Here is an 18,405-nt window from a genome sequence, read left to right on the forward strand (position 1 = left end):
TAGGGAGAGGGCAGAGCGCCATGGTCCGTGTGAGAGCACCGTGGTCCCGGGTGTGGGCTCCATGCCCGCCTGCCACGGCCTGGGACCCTCCGGGAACCCAGCAGCCTTGACCCCAGGCTGGGGCGGCCTGCCCTCTGCATGGAAGGCACTGCATCGCGCGGCCCCTCGTTAGGAGGGAGCTGCCAGAGCCAGGCCGGGACGGGGCCCTGGGCTCTCCTCTCCGGCATGCGGCCTGCGCCTTGGCTGAGAGGCAGGGGCGCTCGCTCTGCATGGCTGCAGGTCCCGAGAGTGTTTCTAAAGAGCCCGACGGGGCGACGGCCGCACGGGGCTCAGGGCTCGGATGTGGGACCCTCAAGCCCTCCAACCACCACCACGGTCCTTCACGACGACCCGGTGTCAGCAAAGGGCGGCCCCTGGGGGTCCGGGGGGCCGGGCTCCCTGCCAGCCCGCTCCCCTCCCTGGGATGGGGAGGGGGGACGGGGCTCGGCCTGCAGGTGTGGAAGCCCAGGTGTGAGTTTTGAGGGGTCTCCGCACCCACGGAGAGGGCCACCCCAGGAGCCCCAGCCACCACAGCCTTCTGCAGAAAGGGGACCTTGGCCAGGGCCCGCGTCACGCTTTGTTTTAGAAACACTTGTCAGCTCCGCCTCCCACACTGCCTGGGGCAGTCGGACTTGCAAGCACTGTATGGGGCCTGGGAGACATCTGGGGGAGCGCCCCCCGCCCCCCCAATGCTGAGACGTTGGAAACTGGAAAATGTGAGGCCAAGTTCTGTTTCAAACACGACAACATCCCCACGAGCTGAAACCGCCCAGGAAGGAAAGCCGGCAGGTTTCGCTTCCCAGAGCCTCTCCTGAGCCTCAGGGGGAGCCCTAGAGGGGGTTCCCCATTTAAAGGAAGGCCGGTCTCAGCCGCTGAGGTCCTAGGACACTAGGACACGGGGATTCTCACTGCCCGGTCTTTAGTGTAGACCTTGACGTCCCGCGGCAGCCTCAGGCCGCCCCAAGAGGGTCACCCAGACGCCCCTTGCGCCAGGAGCAGAAGCCACCTCCGCCCTGTGCTGGGGACACGCTCCAGCCTGGGACGGGGCTGGCATGAGAAGCGGGGGCCTGGCCCAGACGGGCTGCCCATGTCTCCTCTAGCTCTCCTGGGCCACCCAGGGCCCTGCGCCCTGGCCCTGCAGAAGCCACGGTCACTTCGCCCTCCGATTCTGCAGCCCCCACCGAGAGTGGGAAGAGCCCCAGCGCCACCCAGCAACAGGCAAACGCTGCGGCTGCCTCCGCTGCCTCCTGCCAGCCTGGCTGTGACCTAATCCCTACCGGCTCTGCCTGGGGCTCGGTCCCTGCTTCCTCCCGGGACTAGAGAACTCTCTAGACGGGCATCCCATCCTTCCATCTCCCCCACAGCCCTTCTAACCTAACACGGGAACACCCAGTCCACCCACCACCCTTCTCTCAAAGATCCCATGAGGCCTGTGCCTGCTGGGGGAAGTCATGTTCAAGACCAGTTGCTTGGCCCTGGCCGGTTCGGCTCAATGGGTAGAGCGTCGACCTATAGACAGAAGGGTCCCGGGTTCGATTCTGGTCAAGGGCACGTACCTCGGTTGCAGGCTCCTCCCCGGCCTGGGCCCTGATCAGGGCACGTGCAGGAGGCAACCCATCGATGTGTTTCTGTCTTTCCCTCTCTCTCCCCCTCTCTCTAAAAATCAATGGAAAAATAGCCTCGGGTGAGGATTTTTTTTTTTTTTTTAAAGACCAGTTGCTTGGAGGAGGCCCACCTTTTTCTGTCGCCCCGGATCCCCCGCCACCCCGACCTGGGAGCCGGGAAGTACAGTGCTTGCAAGACGTCGTGGCAGCGCCCTGTCCCTGCTCCGGCGCGCCTGGGTTTGCCAAACGCGCCCCGCTGGGCCCCGTGCCCCCGGCCTCCCCCCAACCTGCAGCTTCCCCTTCTCTCCTGACAGAGACGGTGCGTGCCATGACCCACGTCATCAACCAGGGGATGGCCATGTACTGGGGCACGTCGCGCTGGAGCTCCATGGAGATCATGGTACGGTGGCCTCGGGGGTGCGTGCACGGCGTGGGCTCCCGCCCGCTCTGTGGAGGGACTTGCGGGTTCCGGGCTGTGGGTCCCGGTGGCACAGGTGCTGTGAGGGGCGGCGGTCACGGCTGCAGGCCTTGAGGGGTCTTGGTCTGACCTGGGTTAAGATGGGGCTCACCTCTCTGAGCCTCACTCCCCTGTGGCCCAGGACTGCTAGGACGGCCCTCCGGGAGGCTGTTCTGGGGATGGGCTGAGAGCAGGTGCCAAGCTCCGGAGACAGCCCTCGGGCCCGGGCACCGAGCTCTCGGATCTTCCAGGCGCCGGTAGATTTGGGGGCTCTGTGCCCTGGCTGTGGGGGGGGCTCCGTTGGTTGGAGCATCGTCCTGTGTACAAGGAGGTGGCGGGTTCGACCGCAGTCAGAGCAGCTGCAGGAGGCAGCCAATTCTCTCTCTCTCTCTCTCTCCCCCCCCCCATCTGCTAAGATCAATTTAAAAAAACACTTTTTTTAATTTAAAAAAAAAAAGATGAAGGGCTTCGTGTGGACTAACTCCCATTTAACCCTCACAACGCCCCGTGAGGTCGGTGCTGCTGTCCTCCTGTCTCTCAGAGGTGCACACTGAGGCACAGAGAGGTTAAGTAACACACCCAAGGCCACACAGCTCGTGCTGTGTGAATGCCCAGGCTGTGCCGCTCAGGGTCCAGGCTGCCTCAGAATTTGGGTGGCTGTTGGGGCCCCACCATCCATCTCCGAATCCATGCTGTTCCCCCTCCCACACCTCAGGAAAGCATCCCTTCATCATCGTTTCCCTCCACGGGAGCGTGCCAAGGCCAAGGGCGGCAGTGCCTCCTCAGAGGCAGGCACCAGGGTGGGGGTGGGGTGGGGGTGGGGTGGGGCTGGGGGCTGGAGGCCAGGGGACTGTCTTTCCTCTCAGACTGACCCACAAGCCTGGCCTCTAGGCCCCTCCCAGCCTCAGTCCTTCCCATCCCCTTCCCGGAGCTCCCACACCCGGACGTTCCCGGGTTGGGTTGCATTAGGGTCCCAGGTTCCTGCTTCAGAGAAATGAAGCGGGATGTTCATTGTAGGTAAACGCAGCCCTAGCGGACCCCCAGCTCCATCAGCTGCGCCGTGGCACCAAGGAGCAGCCGGCACCCTCTCGAGCCACCAGCGCCTTCTCCCCATTTCACAGACAGGGAAACTGAGTCTCCCGCGGGGAGGGGCAGGGCCTCCCAGGCACACAGGGCTTCCCCGGGGCCTAACATCAATTTTTAAATCGATCTTAGAAAGCAAATGGGAGGGAGGGAGAGAGAGAGAGGGAAAGAGAGGAGAGAGAGAAAGCGGGGCCGGGGATTGGCTGCCTCCTGCAGCTGCTCTGACTGGGGTCGAACCCGCCACCTCCTTGGAACACAGGACGACGCTCACCGCAGTCTGGTCTGCGGAGTTGAGGCCTTAAGCTCCAAGTTCCAGAAGTGGGCAGAGGCGGCCACTCTCCCTCCTGACCAAGCATTTTCTGCCCGAGCCATCCCCCCGGGGCCAGGGCCCTGGAGTGACGACCAGAGCAGTAGCCCCACGGGAGGCAGGCACTGAGGGTGCCCTGTGCCAGCCACTGTCCTGAGGGCTGCGAACAGCCTGCTCACTGGACCCTCATGACAGATGGGGAAACTGAGGCCCGGGGGGTGAGCCCCTGGCCCAAGGCCACCTGGCCAGGAATGCCAGAAGCCAAGTCCCTCAGTCCCTCCAGCCACCCCCTTCCCCCCCCCGCCCCCCCCCCCCCGTCAGGACCGGGCCTAACCGGTGCCCAGGATACTGAGAGGGGGAGGGGCAGGATAGTCCTTCCTGGGATGCCCGTGTGTCCTCCCTGCTGCCCGGGCAGCCCCCGCACCCGCTGCCGGGCAGGGCCCAACGTGCCCTTCTGCACCCGCAGGAAGCCTACTCGGTGGCCCGGCAGTTCAACCTGATCCCGCCCATCTGCGAGCAGGCGGAGTACCACATGTTCCAGCGGGAGAAGGTGGAGGTGCAGCTGCCCGAGCTCTTCCACAAGATCGGTGGGCGCCCCGCCCCGGCCCCGCCCTGCACAGCCCTCTCCCCCGACTCCCCCGCCTCCCCCACCCCACCTGGGGGCCCAGGGCGTGACCTCGCCTGGCTTTCCTCCTGCAGGAGTGGGTGCCATGACCTGGTCCCCTCTGGCCTGCGGCATCGTTTCCGGAAAGTATGACAGCGGCATCCCGCCCTACTCCAGAGCCTCCTTGAAGGTCAGGAGGGGTCGGGCCAGGGGAGGGGACAGGCCGGGGATGGGCATTTTGTAGAGGTGAGGCCTCGGGGCCCACAGCCTTGGCGCTGGGCACCCTTCCCGGGGCCCCTGCCTGCGGGTGGTCCGGCCTGTGGGAACTTGGACCCCGGCTGGCCTGAGCCGGGGCTGGAAGGGCTGCCCACCCCATGGGCATGCCCAGGTGAAGAAGTGCCTTCACCCCCCTGCACCCCCTAACACCCTCCTCGGTTCCACATTCACAACCTGGGCTGGGTCCACGTGTGCCTTTGGGACGCCCCCCATGCACACGCGTGCACACACATGCACACACATGCACACGCACACACGCACCTGATCTGGGCTGAGCTCAGAGCCCGGGCTGCACAGCTTCAGTTGTCACTAGAGGTGACTCCCAGGAGGAGCCCCACACGCACACCCCCAGAGAGGGGACTCCAGGAGGGTGTGCAGAGAAAGGCCTGCCCAGGTCCAGCCCCGGAGCCCCAGGCCCCAGGTTCAAGGGCAGATGGCCTGCCCTCCTCACTCCTCCCCAGCCCACTGCAAGGCCAGGGGCCCCTGCAAGGCACTGCGCCCCTGGGAGTGGGGCAGGGAGGCCGCACCCCCTCGGTGCCGGACCCAAGCCCGCAGCACCTCCCGGATGCCGGCCTCCTGGGAGAAGGGAGGTCAGCGGGTCCCTCCTGCCCTGGGTCACGGGCCACTCAGCTCCCCGAGACAACGGGCTTCAGAGTGCAGTGGTCCCACGCTTCCAACGGCCAGGAGGAGCCGCTGCCCTGGCTCAGCCCGCAGCCCCCTGCACACAGAGGCCCAGGGGACCTGCCCTCACCTGGCGGTGTGTGCTTCCCTCCCCCACCAGGGCTACCAGTGGCTGAAGGACAAGATCCTGAGTGAGGAGGGCCGGCGCCAGCAGGCCAAGCTGAAGGAGCTGCAGGCCATCGCCGAGCGCCTGGGCTGCACCCTTCCACAGCTGGCCATAGGTAACAGCTGGGGGCAGGCGTGGCCATAGGTAACAGCTGGGGGCAGGTGTGGCTGGGGCAGGCATGGCCATGGGTAACAGCTGGGGGCAGGCGTGGCCATAGGTAACAGCTGGGGGCAGGCGTGGCCATAGGTAACAGCTGGGGGCAGGCGTGGCCATAGGTAACAGCTGGGGGCAGGTGTGGCCATGGGTAACAGCTGGGGGCAGGCGTGGCCATAGGTAACAGCTGGGGGGGGGGCAGGCGTGGCCATAGGTAACAGCTGGGGGCAGGCGTGGCCATAGGTAACAGCTGGGGGCAGGCGTGGCCATAGGTAACAGCTGGGGGCAGGTGTGGCCATGGGTAACAGCTGGAGGCAGGTGTGGCCATGGGTAACAGCTGGGGGCAGGCGTGGCCATAGGTAACAGCTGGGGGCAGGTGTGGCCATGGGTAACAGCTGGGGGCAGGCGTGGCCATAGGTAACAGCTGGGGGGGGCAGGCGTGGCCATAGGTAACAGCTGGGGGCAGGCGTGGCCATAGGTAACAGCTGGGGGCAGGTGTGGCTGGGGCAGGCATGGCCATGGGTAACAGCTGGGGGCAGGCGTGGCCATAGGTAACAGCTGGGGGCAGGCGTGGCCATAGGTAACAGCTGGGGGCAGGCGTGGCCATAGGTAACAGCTGGGGGGGGGCAGGCGTGGCCATAGGTAACAGCTGGGGGCAGGCGTGGCCATAGGTAACAGCTGGGGGCAGGCGTGGCCATAGGTAACAGCTGGGGGCAGGTGTGGCCATGGGTAACAGCTGGGGGCAGGTGTGGCCATGGGTAACAGCTGGGGGCAGGCGTGGCCATAGGTAACAGCTGGGGGCAGGTGTGGCCATGGGTAACAGCTGGGGGCAGGCGTGGCCATAGGTAACAGCTGGGGGGGGCAGGCGTGGCCATAGGTAACAGCTGGGGGCAGGCGTGGCCATAGGTAACAGCTGGGGGCAGGTGTGGCTGGGGCAGGCATGGCCATGGGTAACAGCTGGGGGCAGGCGTGGCCATAGGTAACAGCTGGGGGCAGGCGTGGCCATAGGTAACAGCTGGGGGCAGGTGTGGCTGGGGCAGGCATGGCCATGGGTAACAGCTGGGGGCAGGCATGGCCATGGGTAACAGCTGGGGGCAGGCGTGGCCATAGGTAACAGCTGGGGGCAGTCGTGGCCATAGGTAACAGCTGGGGCTTGGGGGCAGAGTTGGAAGGTGTCAGGAGTCCCTTATGCCTGGGCCAGCCCCTTTTTGAGCCAGCCATGGATAATGGGGGTCCCACATTCATGGGGAGAAGGTGGGGTCCCTGAGCACTTGGGCCACCTCTCCACATGGGGCGGTCTATGCCAAGTCTCCCCCAGCGCCCCCCCGGCACTGCTGAGCACTGGCCTTGCTAGGTCCCTCCAAGCCCGCAGACTCAGGCTGGGTGTGTCCTGCCAGTGAGGGGAGGGCAGAACCGGAAGGGCGCCTGCCTGGGTGTGTCTCCCCACCTCTGTCTTGCTGCCCCCAGCCTGGTGCCTGAGGAATGAGGGCGTCAGCTCGGTGCTCCTGGGCGCGTCCAGCGCAGACCAGCTGATGGAGAACATTGGAGCAATACAGGTGAGCGGGGTCCCATCGGTATTCGGGGAGCCCAGCAGGTACGGGTTGAGCACCTCCATCAGCGAACCTCCGAAGAGCCCTGCTCTGGAAGAGCCGGTGATCTAGCCCAGTGGTCGGCAAACTCATTGGTCAACAGAGCCAAATATCAACAGCACAACGATTGACATTTCTCTCGAGAGCCGAAAACCGACTTCTGCGCATGGGCCACGAAGTTTCAATCGCACTGTATGTGCGCGCCCGCACGTGGTATTTTGTGGAAGAGCCACACTCAAGGGGCCAAAGAGCCGCATGTGGCTCGCAAGCCGCAGTTTGCCGACCACTGATCTAGCCGAACAGACGGCAAGCCCTGAAGTGGAGAAGTAAGGGAGTTAGAGTGGGTGTCAGATGAGCGCTATGAGGGGGGAAAGCTAGTGCGAGGGCAGGAGTCTGGGCGAGGCAGAGGGAGGCAGGGCCTTGGGCCAGGGTGAAGGGGCTGTCAGGGTGGGCTGGGGGAGGAAGTGACGTGTGAGCAGAGGCCCGCGGGGTGAGGTGTGGGCCGTGCAAATAGGAAAGAATGGGCAGGCAGCAGGGACAGCCGGTGGAAGGCCAGGGCTGGCGAGGGCCCAGGAGAGGGCAGGAGTGGGGAGGGGGCGAGGCAGGAGTGAGGGGCGGGGTAGGGGTGAGGGGTGGCACAGGAGAGAGGGGTGCTTAAGCTGCCGTGGGAGCCCTGTGGTACCAGGAGCGTAGGGACACCATCTGACTTTGGTCTTAAGAGTGACCCCCTCCTCTCTGGCCGCTGAGTGGAGGGAAGACGGGAACAGGGAGAGGTGCTGGGAGGTGACAGCGGGGGGTCGGGTGACAGTGGTGGAGGAGGTGGGAGAGGCGGGTGCACCTGGATGTTTGGAAGGTGGCCCACAAACTGGATGTGACGGGGAGCGAGTCAGAGACGCCCCTGGGTTTGGCGCAGGGAAGGGTGAGGTGGAGAAGGCCGGGAAGGCACTTTGGGGTGTGGCCATCAGGGGTCTGGCCCTGGAGGCTGCACTGGGTGCCTCCCAGAAGGTTCTGGAATACGCTGGCGTTTGAGGGGCAATGTATACCCCAGGGCGGACTCTCTCTCTGCCCGAACCTTCTGGAATGGAAAGCAGCGTGGCCCCATCTGCCTCCGCTGGAGTTGGACGCCCTGAGGGCCCCGCGGCCGCCTCCCCGCAGGCACGTGGCGGGATCCCGACCTGCTCTTGTCCTGGCCCTCAGGTCCTCCCCAAGCTGTCATCCTCCATCGTCCACGAGATCGATAGCATCTTGGGCAACAAACCCTACAGCAAGAAGGACTACCGGTCCTAGGGGCCCGCTGGCCGGACACTCCCTCCCCGCCCAGGCCCAGTCTGTTCGCTCGCCGCCCCTCGCTTCCGCTTTTTTGATGCCAAGTCATGAACGTGGTTCGCATCACAAAGAAAACCCTCCAAGATGTCCTGGGGAAACACCTCAGAAGCCGCTGCGACACACCACCCACTGCTCCGGGGGACCTACGTCCTACTGGGACGCCTCGATCCTTAGAAGGCCGGTCAGGTGTCCCCCCCAGGCTGCACCTCCCAGCCGGGCCTCCACAAGCCCAGGCCAGGCTGGACCAGGGGCGGGGCAGGCAGAGCCGGCTCTCCTCTGCCGAGAACCCCACTGGTGTTGGCGGCGGGGAGGAGAACCCCGGGCCTGGTCCTCCTGGGGCCCCTCCGCAGGGCCCTGGGTGCTGGGCTGGGCCTCCCCAGGGGTCTCCCTCTGACCCAGGGCCCAACCTCAGCTGCTTCCCCACCCCTGCCCCAGGGGGTCTCAGGGCCTTCTGTGCTGTCCCCCAGCCCCCACCTCCCCCCTGGCTGGTAGGCGTCGGAATCCAGGGGGGCTGGCTCTGCAGTTTGGGGCCCACAAGAAGTTTGGGGGTCTGATTTCAAGCTCATTGCCCTTGGCAGGGGCCCCACTTGCCCTCCCCGCCAGGTACCCAGTCGCTGCCCTCTGTCCTGACCCCGGAAGGCCCCGAGGCCGTGCGTGGTGAGCTGGGCTGTGGCTGCTGACCACGCGTGGGAGAGAACGCCCTGCTCTGCCGGGGGACGGCCTCGGCGTCTGCAGAGGACAAGCTTGAGCCCTGCCCGGGGGCCCTGGGGTCTCCTGTCTGTGCCCAGGACGGGGGTCTTGTACCCCTAGCAGCAGCCCCCACAGTGGAGGAACGACTCCCGGAGGCTCTCCCTGGAGAGGTGCCCCGCGAGGCTTCGGATCAGGCGGGGTTGAGGTGCTCTGTCTTGGGGCGCTAAGCATCTCTGTGCTCAGAGCTTGCAACCTGGGCAGATGGGCAGCAGTGCCAACCCTGGGGCCCCCACACTCTGTGACAAGTGGGGGTGTCACTTCACACCACTCCCCAGCCTGGAGCAGGTTGGGGACAGGGACGAAGGGCAGGACACACAGGCTGTCAGCCCCTTGCAGCCCCAGCCTGGGGCCGGAGGGGACAGCGGGGGGTGGGGGGAAGAGGGGGACCTGCAGCCAAGAGCCCCAGCCCAATGGTCCTGAGAAGTGCCCCAGCCTTTGCCGGCTATGTGGGGGGCAGGAGCCAGGCTCTACAGATGTGCCAGCCGCTCTGTAGGGGCCCTGTGTGCCAGCCCCCCAGGCACCCCCACACCCTCCCTCTCCCCAGGAGGCGGGCACAGCGGTCCTGCGTGCAGAGCTGCCACCAAGGCTTCCTCCCGCCGCCCCCTGCCATTCGCAGAGCCCGCACCGCACCGTCCTGGCTGCGCTGAGGCTGGGAAAGGGCTTTGAGAAAAGCCGCAAAGGCGAGGGCGTGGGGACAGCTCTCTCCACTCCTGACCCCTGTGCTGAGCCTGGAGTCTAGAACCTTCCCCTCCTCGTAGGCCTGGCCCTTGGGGTCTTCTCCAACTCGTCCCTACAAGCTTCGCCTGTGGGTGTGGGGAGTGGGCAGCGCCCGTCCTGCTGAGGTGCCCAGCCGGTGCCACTCCCCATCCTACAGGGGTTGGGGGGGCAGGTCCTGCTCTGAGGACGGGCCCCGTGGGGGCATTCTGTCCAGGCCCACGCCTCCCTGGGGGGAGTGGCTGGGCCTCCACACGCTGTCCCAGACCACCTGCTGACCTGCTGCCCACGAGCCACACCTGGGAGGCCGGGCCCATTGGCCACAGGTTGGCCAGAGGCGGGCAGGGCCCGGGCGGAGCTCCGCAGAGGCTGAAGCGGCCGGCACCGGGCCCAGCAGCCTCGGCCCTCGCCCGGCCTGGTTCTGAGGTGGCCTCTGCTTCCTGGGGGACAGGGCCCTAACTCAGGAGGGAGCTGGAGTGGGGAGAGGAAGTCAGAGCTGGGAAAGGGGTGAGCTGGGCAAGGTGGCCCCCAAGGGTGGCCCGGCCCCTGCACGGGGTGGGGCGCTGCCCCCCATCCTGCCCCCCCACCCCCGGGAGAGCCCTACAGGGGACCTGGGCCCAGGACAGGCTGGGTCGGTTTTGCTTGTTGATGCCACACGGAACCCCGCCTTCTCAGCCGCATCTGGTCCGGCAGAGGGGGGCTCCCTGGTCTTGTAAATAACGCGCTTCTTCTCCGGTTTTTTTTAATGACTGTGGCTCCCCAGCGAATGTGCTCCCTCCGCAGGTGAGACCGCCATCCGCCTCGCTTCCCAATGACACGTATTTATGGAATGACCAATAAACTCAAGCCCGTGGGTCCGCGGTCCCGCCTTCTGCTCCCCTCATTTCCAGGCTTGGGGGGCTCAGGACTGGGGCCCCGAAGCCTGTGGCCAAAGGCGGGTTGGGAGAAATGGGCCCTGGAGAAGAGGCAGAGATTGGGGACCAAGACCCACCGCCCATCTCTTCTGAGTGATTAGGAATGGGGGTGCCCCCACCACCATTACATGCTCTCTGGTTGCTGGGGGGCTCTGTGCCTTCTGGGGACACAGGTTGGGTCCAGGGGGGTCAGTGTTTCTCTGATGCAGTGGGGGCTGTGTTTAGGGGTGCAGGTGGGAGGGCTAGACACCACCCATGCACACACTTCTTGGGGTGCCCCTCTCTCCCAGGGAGCCCTTCAGCCCTGCGGGGCTGGGTCTTCTCAGGCAACACCCCATCCCCCCACACCCTCTGCTCCCCATGCTCCCCAGCCCTACCCCCTCCTGGGTCGCGAGAATCGAGGGAAAACACCGACTTGGTCCTTTCCCAAAGGGTTTATTCAAACGCAGAAAACCAAGACACACGGAGTACAAGGTGAAGGGGGCGGTCGGCGGCGGGCTCTGTCCCGCGTCCCTCATGTCCTCCGAGGGCAGGACAGGTCACCACTTACAGGGGCTCCGCTCCCAAAGCTCCAGCCCCCTCCCAGCTGGGACCCCCCGCTGCTGGGACCCAGGGCTGGCGGGCAAGGGGCCGGGCCCCGCAGCTGGGCCGGGGACCACCGGGTGGGCGTTCCCCTCATCTCCAGGCTGGGGCTCAGGCTCCCACCTCGAGGCCAGGGGTTCAGGACACACACACACCTGACGGGCCCTTTCCGGGTTATTGTACTTAAAAAAATACTTTGTTTAAAAAAAACCTGAAAACTAAGAAAAAAATCTAAAACACGACGCCAATGACTTTGGGCTGATAGACCACAACCTGTAAACTTCCGGGGACTGCCAATGGGGCTGGAGCCGGCTCCCGCGATGGAGACGGTGGTGGGCACGGGGCAGCCACAGGGACAGTGGGGACACCCCAGGCAGTGGCCAGGCCAAAACCGCGCCCCACAAGCCCTCAGACCCACAAGAGCCTGGTACCCGGACCCTGGGAACAAGGGCAGAGATGTCACCAGTCTCAGCTCCCAGCCGGGGCAGGGGACCCCCGGGGGCCCTGGAAAGGGACCCCTGGTGGGGGTGGCCCCCGGCCAGCTGTGGCCATCAGCAGGACCTTGGTCACAATTGGCAGAAAACAAAGGAGCTTCTGAAGGCGGCGGGCAGGGCGGGCCTCCTGATGGGGTCCCCCCAACACGGTCAGGCCAACCCTAACCCCTCTCATCGGCTGGGAGCCCGGCGGGAGGTGCTTGCGGGGACCGTGGCCCAAAGGTGACCCAACAGAAGCCTACTCGGCACGGGTTCAAATAATAACAAAACCGCAGCCTGGCGCTTGGGGTCCCGCTGGCCCAGGACGGCCCCGTTCTGCCAGCAGCAAAACCAAAGCCGCCCCAAGATGCCAAAGCAGCGGGCCTCCGCCCCACCGCTCCGGGCAGGCGATAACTGATAACCAAGAAGAAAACATTCTTACGATCCTTTTCCTCTCCCAAAGCAGTTAGCAGAAGCGCCCTCCCCCGGTGCCCACGGCCCTCGTCCTGGGCCTCCGGGCACCGGGCATGGGGACCACAGCCTTTCCCAGCCAGGGCCAGGGGCCGGGCCGACTGTGGGCGCCTGGCTCTGGCCTGGTGAGGACCCGGGGGCGCTGGCAAGGCCTGGGAAGGGCATGGAGACAGAGGGGGCAGAGGGCGGCTCCCCGGGGAGGAAGGGCGGAAGGAAGGGGCCACAGGCCTGGGGCGATGGACGCAGACCCTCTCCCGCTGCCAGGTGCCTCCCGGCCTGACACTCGGACTGTCCACGTGGCCGGGGAAGCTGGCACTGTGCCCCTCGAGGCCACCCACAGGAAGGGGACAGCTCAGGGCCCGGGTGGAGGGGGCCCGTGGCAGTCGCCTCGCCTATGGCCTGAGCCAGGGGCCCTTGCGGGGAGCACTGACCGGGGACACGCGTGCAGGTGAGCCACAGTGAGCCGGGGTGGCCCACGGTCCCCAGAGCGGGCCGGCCGCGGCTGTGTGCATGTCCTGGAACCCTGCAGGCGCTTCCAGACCCTCCCCACCCGCTCACCCCAAGGCCAGGCTGGCCCTGCCCTGGAGGGTCTGAGCAGGATGGAGAGTGGGACTGCCATGATGGAAGGGGCTCAGGGGCTCAGCCCGCCAGGGTTCGGAGGGAGCCATTTCCAGGTGAGGGCGCCTGGGGCCCTGTGAGGACCGGCCCATCACCCAGCTGTCCCCAAGGTGAGCCTCCAGATCCTGGCCCCAGTCCTGGCCCCGGGAGCTGAGCCCAAGCCCCTCGGGGCACCCCACCCAGGCCCAGCCTGCCTTCCTCTCCGGACCCCAGGAAACCCCTCCAGGCTGAGCGTCAGACAGACAGGCCCGCGTGGCCCACCCCCTGCCCCGCACCTGGGCCCTTACAGGCCCCACCGGCTGGTGGAGGGGCCAGGACCGTGTTCCTGGCAGGAATGAGCCTCTGGGGGCACAGCTCGGGCATGCAGGGCCCCGCCAATGATAAGCGCCTGGATCGAGGCCTCTCCACAGACAAAACCAGGGACGAGTCCTTACTCTGGGGGGCTGTTTTCCTGGTTTCTCCGCATCTGCCGACCATGAGCTGCGGGGAGCTGGGGGGCGGGGGGACCTCGAGGTGGTGTGACGGCCTCCCAGGGCAGGGCCAAGGGCTCCGGGCCACCTTCAGAGCTGCTGTGACCTCCCCGTAAAAGCTGGCACACCTGTCCACAGCCCACCTGGCAGGTGGCCCAGACGCAGGCTCAGCCGCACGGCCTCGCCCCACCCAGGAGCACGCACTGGGCCTGCCCCGCAGGGCAGTGGCCACGGGCTCCGAGGATGCTGACCGAGCCCGGGACGGACACCACTGACAGCCCCACCCCCCAGGAGGCCGCTCCTCCCTGGTGGTCCCCAGCCCTGGCAGGAGGGGAGAATAAAGGCCCGCCCGAACCGGGGCATCAGCAGGTCTCCAGCGCGGGGCCGGGCCGCTGCCCCCATCCTGACCCGCCTGGCACGGGGGGCCACACGTGGGCGGGGGCAGCGCGGAAGGCAGTGCGGACGGGACGGGGGGGGGGGGGGGGGGCGCGCACACGAGAGCTCCAGGCAGACGCTACAGCGCCGGGGCAGCGGCAGGGTTCTGGGAGCTTCCGTCCGTCCGTCCGTCCACCTGGAGCCCGTTGACTGACAGACAGACAGACGTATGCTGGTTAGTCTCCTCCCTACGCCACTCAGCTTTTATCCAGACAAACCTGTTCAAGTCTTCACTGGGAAAGTGCAAACGATGTACAAACAAATGAAGTCTGCGCTAACACGGCGCCGGCAAGTGGCCGGGCGCGGCGTGTGGGGTGACGCTGTGTGGAACGCTCGGTCTGATGAGGTGGCACTTCTGGGCCCCGCCCCCACGTGTGGCATCCCTCGGGTTCCCTCCGGTCCCCCGGTGGCGGTGGCGACCACGGCGCCTATGAAGGCAGGAGCTCTCCTCTCCTGTGGGGGTCGGGCAGGCGGCCCGGCAGGCTGGCTGCAAGAGACAGGTCACAGGTTCCAGAGGTGGGGGGCCGGGTCTGCACTGGGCACAGCACCCCACACGGTCACTGCCCCACCCACTGCCCATCACAAGCAGCTGTAATCAGAGGGGGATCCCAGCCAAGGCCTCCCAAGTGCCAGAGAGCGCCCCAGCAATCAGCAGCCCCGGAGGCAGCCAGGCTGGAACCCCCCCGCCTCCTACCCTCACCCTAAAGCCAAGTTCTTCCAGGACAGACGGGCTTGGGGGGCGGGTGAACTGAATAAGCTCCCTCTCCTGCCCCCCCCCACCACCACCCTCCTAAGCCCTGGGCAGGGAGCAGGGCGAGATGAGAGGTGAGTCTGGGCGCCCCCTCAGCCGGGCAGTGGAGAGAGGAGGTGGCGGTTCCGGGCCGGCGGTGGTCCCCGACTCCCACAGGGACACACATGTGCACACAGGATCATTCCCCTCTGTGCCCTGCCTTCCCAGCCTCCCGGGGAAGTGTCCAGAAGCCTGGGCAGGGAAGTGTCCGGAAGCCTGGGCAGACGCACTGGCCCCAAGACGGACCCCAGGGCAGAGGGGGCTGGGGCAGGGGGCTCCGGGCACGTGGGTGAGACCCCAGGGGCCCCAGAGGCTGGGAGGACCGCATGGCTCAGGGGTGAGAATCCCCACATAGACAGGGCTGATTCTGGCCAGGCCTGAGCTGCCGGCTGAGCTGGGGGCGGACGGGGACCGGGAGCCAGGAGCAGCCTTACCTCAGCTGGGAACGAGCGTTGCGAGAGAGGGAAGTCGCGGGGCCGGCTAGATATCTGTCGGGGAGAGAAAACCTCGGCTCGCCCAGGGTGGCCCCGCGGGCACCCCGTGCACGCAGCCCGAAGCAGACGGGCACCTACCGGTCACGTAAGGCCCCAGGGGCATCTGGTTGTAGTTGACGATCCCTCCCGGTCCAGGGCCCCGGAAGTTGGGCCCGAAGCTGCTGTTGTACATCTGGGAGGAGCCGAAAGCGCCCTGGAGGCAAGGACTCGGGTTTAGCGATCAGCGTCCGCACGCTGGCCCAGCCCACACCCGTGCGTGAGGGGCCTGCCCGGACCCGGACCCGGACCCGGACCTGCTGGGCGGTGGGGTCGCCGGCTCGGTTGGTCAGGCGGCTCAGGATGCTGCGCTCCGACATCTGCAGGCGGGCGGCCACCGGGGGGATGCGGGACAGCATGGAGGGCAGGCGGGTCACGTCCGCCTTCATGTCACTCAGCAGCTCCTCCAGCTGGTTCAAGACTGCGGGAAGGAGGGCGGGCGAGGCGCGGGCTGGGGGGCGCTGGGGGTGCTCACTCACAGGCTGTCATTGCGCTCCCAGGGCAGCGGACACCAGGGGGCGCTCCCCGCCCAGCCCTCCCAGGCCTGCAAAGCAGGGTCCCGCCACCAGGGAGGAGACAGGGGTTCCCCAAAGAGCGTCTCCCAGGGGCCCGCGGCTGTAGAGAGGGAGGCCCGAAACTCTGAGCCAACACAGGGTTCCCCCCAGGGCCCTCAGCCCGCCTCCTGGCTCCCAGGAGGCCTGCAGCCCCACCAGGCTGGGGACAGGGTGGAGGGCCCACAGACAGAGGCCTCAGGAAACGCCACCCTCCCCGACAGAGCAGGCCAGGGGGCCCCTCCGCCAACCAGTCGGGAGCTTCCTGAAGATTTGGAGAAGGGGGTCAAAGGTCTGAACCCGGGAACTCTTGGGCCATGACCTGAGTGTCAATGTCCCCATCTTTAAAATGGGGTGCCAACCCTCACCACCCAGGATGTGACGAGGACCACAGCACGCATTCCAGGCCCATCGGCAGGGCTTGAGGGACTGGGCGATGGACTCTCCCGTCCTGGCCAAGAGGCTCCGCCCTCCAGGCTGCTGCTCTGTCCTGGCCCCAGGTCCCCATCAGCGCCCCCATCTCTGGCCTCGAGGCCCCGGGCAGGGGAAGGTGGGCTCGGCCTGGGGGAGCGGCCTCACCCTTGTGCAGGACGGCGTTGGCAGGCTTGTTCCCGGCGAGGGACTCCTTGGACAGGTGCTGGTGGCTCTCGGCAAGGCACTCCACCTCGGCCAAGCGGGCGTTCAGGGCCATGGCTGGGTGGTTGGGGTCCTGGGTCATGTTGAGGTACGCAGCCCTCCGGAGCTGCTCCTCGATGACCAGCGCCTGCTCCAGCAGCTGGATCGGGGGGGCGGGAGGAAGGGAGAGGAGGCGACTGAGCGTGGGCCTGGCCCCTTCTCCACCAGCACCACCCCCGGCCCGGACTCTAGCAGAAAGGAGGGAGGGAGGACACCCTCGCACTCAGCAGTCCACCCTCATCTTACCAGGACGGTAAGCTGCACCCATCACCCAGAGGGGGGCCAGGCGCCCAGGGGCCTGACCCAGGGCAAGGACCCGGCACCCTGCGAGCGGATGACTAAATGACTCCCCGCTGTGGACGGCCTGCTCCACATCGGATATATGGGGAAGGGGGCCGCTGCTTGCTAACCCCTTAACCTGCCCTCTTGCCGCCCTGCCCCCCGTGACCTCTGACCTTGAACCTGCGGGCCAGGAACTTGTTCTTCATCTCCAGGTAGTTGCCCTTGTGGATCTCAGACTTGAAGGGCTCGTTGAGGATCATGTATCTCGGGTCGTTCTGGATGTCCTGCCAGCGGGCATAGCCGTGCCTGGGTGGCACCGTTAAGGACAAGCCTGGCCACGGGACCGGGGCAGGGGAGGGGAGCGGGGGGGCGGTCAGAGTTCTGACTGCATTCTCGGGCAAGGCATGGCCTCGGCTGCAGGATGAGCGTGTTGACGACAATGACATGACAGTCAGCGGACGCTGAGAGGTACCCGCCGGGCACAGACACTGAGGCTCGGAGGGCTGCATCCCACAAGCCGGGCGGGGGCGGGGGAGACGCGTTCCAGTTCTAACCCAGCACCCGTGACTGCCCTCCTTTGGAAACGGGGTCTCTGCAGATGAACTCAAGTTAAGAAGGGGTTCATACTGCCTGACGGGCATGGCTCAGGGGTTGAATGTTAATCTATGACCCAGGAGGTCACGGTTCAATTCCTGGTCAGGGCACACGCAACCCGGAACATGTCCAGGTTGCAGTTTCGATCCCCAGTAGGGGGCGTGCAGGAGAAAGCCGGTCAATAATTCTCTCTCATCATGGATGTTTCTATCTCTCTCTCTCCCTCTCCCTTCCTCTCTGAAATCAATAAAAATATTTTTTTAAAAAGAAGAAGTGTTCTAACCGGTGTGGCTCAGTGGATAGAGCGTCAGCCTGTGGACTGAAGGGTCCCAGGTTCGATTCCGGTCAAGGGCATGTACCTTGGTTGCGGGCTCATCCCCAGTGGGGAGTGTGTAGGAGGCAGCTGATCGATGTTTCTCTCTGATCGATGTTTCTAACTCTCTATCCTTCTCCCTTCCTCTCTGTAAAAAATCAATAAAATATATTTTTAAAAAGAAGAAGAAGGGGTCATACTGAGTTAGGGTGAGCAAGTGTCCTTATAAAAGGAGATTTGAACACAGACACACAGACACCAGGAAGATTGGGGGGATGTAGTTTCAAACCGGGGGGCAGGGGGGCGGGCCAGGGATGGTGGCTGCCCCAGAACTGGGGAGAAGCAGGCGGCGCTGCCCGAGGTGTCCTCTGTATAAGGGGGATCATGTAGTGCCCCTCATGGAAAGTTGCTGTGAGGATGGAGTGAGTATTGAGGGTAAAGGGATGAGCTGCTGCTATTAGGGTCACCATAATCATCATCATCATCACCATCATCATCACCACCATCACCATCACCATCATCACCATCATCATCATCACCATCATCATCACCACCATCACCATCATCACCGCTATCATCACCACCACCATCACCATAACCATAATCATCATCATCACCATCATCACCATCACCATCATCACCATCATCACCGCCATCATCATCACCACCATCACCATCACCGCCATCATCATCATCACCATTACCACCATCACCATGATCATCATCACCATCATCACCATCATCACCATCACCGCCATCATCATCATCACCATTACCACCATCACCATGATCATCATCACCATCATCACCACCACCACCATCACCGCTATCATCATCACCACCATCACCATAACCATCATCATCATCATCACCGTCATCACCGCCATCACCATCACCACCATCACCATCATCATCATCATCACCATCACCACCATCACCACCATCATCATCACCACCATCACCATCATCACCATCACCATCATCACCATCACCACCATCATCATCATCACTACCATCA

At 65.1% G+C, this 18,405-nt stretch overlaps 2 protein-coding genes across 7 annotated transcripts in view; one reads left to right on the forward strand and one right to left on the reverse strand.

Annotated features, from left to right (window-relative positions):
• The window catches only part of KCNAB2 (potassium voltage-gated channel subfamily A regulatory beta subunit 2), a 69,714-nt gene extending 59,163 nt beyond the window's left edge, over window positions 1-10,551 (forward strand). For all 4 annotated transcript variants that reach the window (XM_080656782.1, XM_080656783.1, XM_080656784.1 and 1 more), the window contains 6 exons: window positions 1,958-2,043; window positions 3,957-4,077; window positions 4,190-4,284; window positions 5,152-5,272; window positions 6,778-6,866; window positions 8,097-10,551. In XM_080656782.1, coding sequence (XP_080512908.1) covers window positions 1,958-2,043; window positions 3,957-4,077; window positions 4,190-4,284; window positions 5,152-5,272; window positions 6,778-6,866; window positions 8,097-8,186 — 602 coding nt within the window. In that variant the 3' untranslated portion in view covers window positions 8,187-10,551. The remainder of the gene's footprint in view (window positions 1-1,957; window positions 2,044-3,956; window positions 4,078-4,189; window positions 4,285-5,151; window positions 5,273-6,777; window positions 6,867-8,096) is intronic.
• A 471-nt stretch (window positions 10,552-11,022) lies between these two features.
• Window positions 11,023-18,405, reverse strand: part of CHD5 (chromodomain helicase DNA binding protein 5) — a 59,247-nt gene continuing 51,864 nt past the window's right edge. For all 3 annotated transcript variants that reach the window (XM_080656709.1, XM_080656708.1, XM_080656707.1), the window contains 6 exons: window positions 16,654-16,786; window positions 16,103-16,298; window positions 15,230-15,393; window positions 15,015-15,129; window positions 14,877-14,930; window positions 11,023-14,139 (listed from right to left, as the gene is read on the reverse strand). In XM_080656709.1, coding sequence (XP_080512835.1) covers window positions 14,923-14,930; window positions 15,015-15,129; window positions 15,230-15,393; window positions 16,103-16,298; window positions 16,654-16,786 — 616 coding nt within the window. In that variant the 3' untranslated portion in view covers window positions 11,023-14,139; window positions 14,877-14,922. The remainder of the gene's footprint in view (window positions 14,140-14,876; window positions 14,931-15,014; window positions 15,130-15,229; window positions 15,394-16,102; window positions 16,299-16,653; window positions 16,787-18,405) is intronic.

This window comes from Plecotus auritus, assembly GCF_963455305.1.
Source record: "Plecotus auritus genome assembly, chromosome: 2".
NCBI classification, from domain to species: domain Eukaryota; kingdom Metazoa; phylum Chordata; class Mammalia; order Chiroptera; family Vespertilionidae; genus Plecotus; species Plecotus auritus.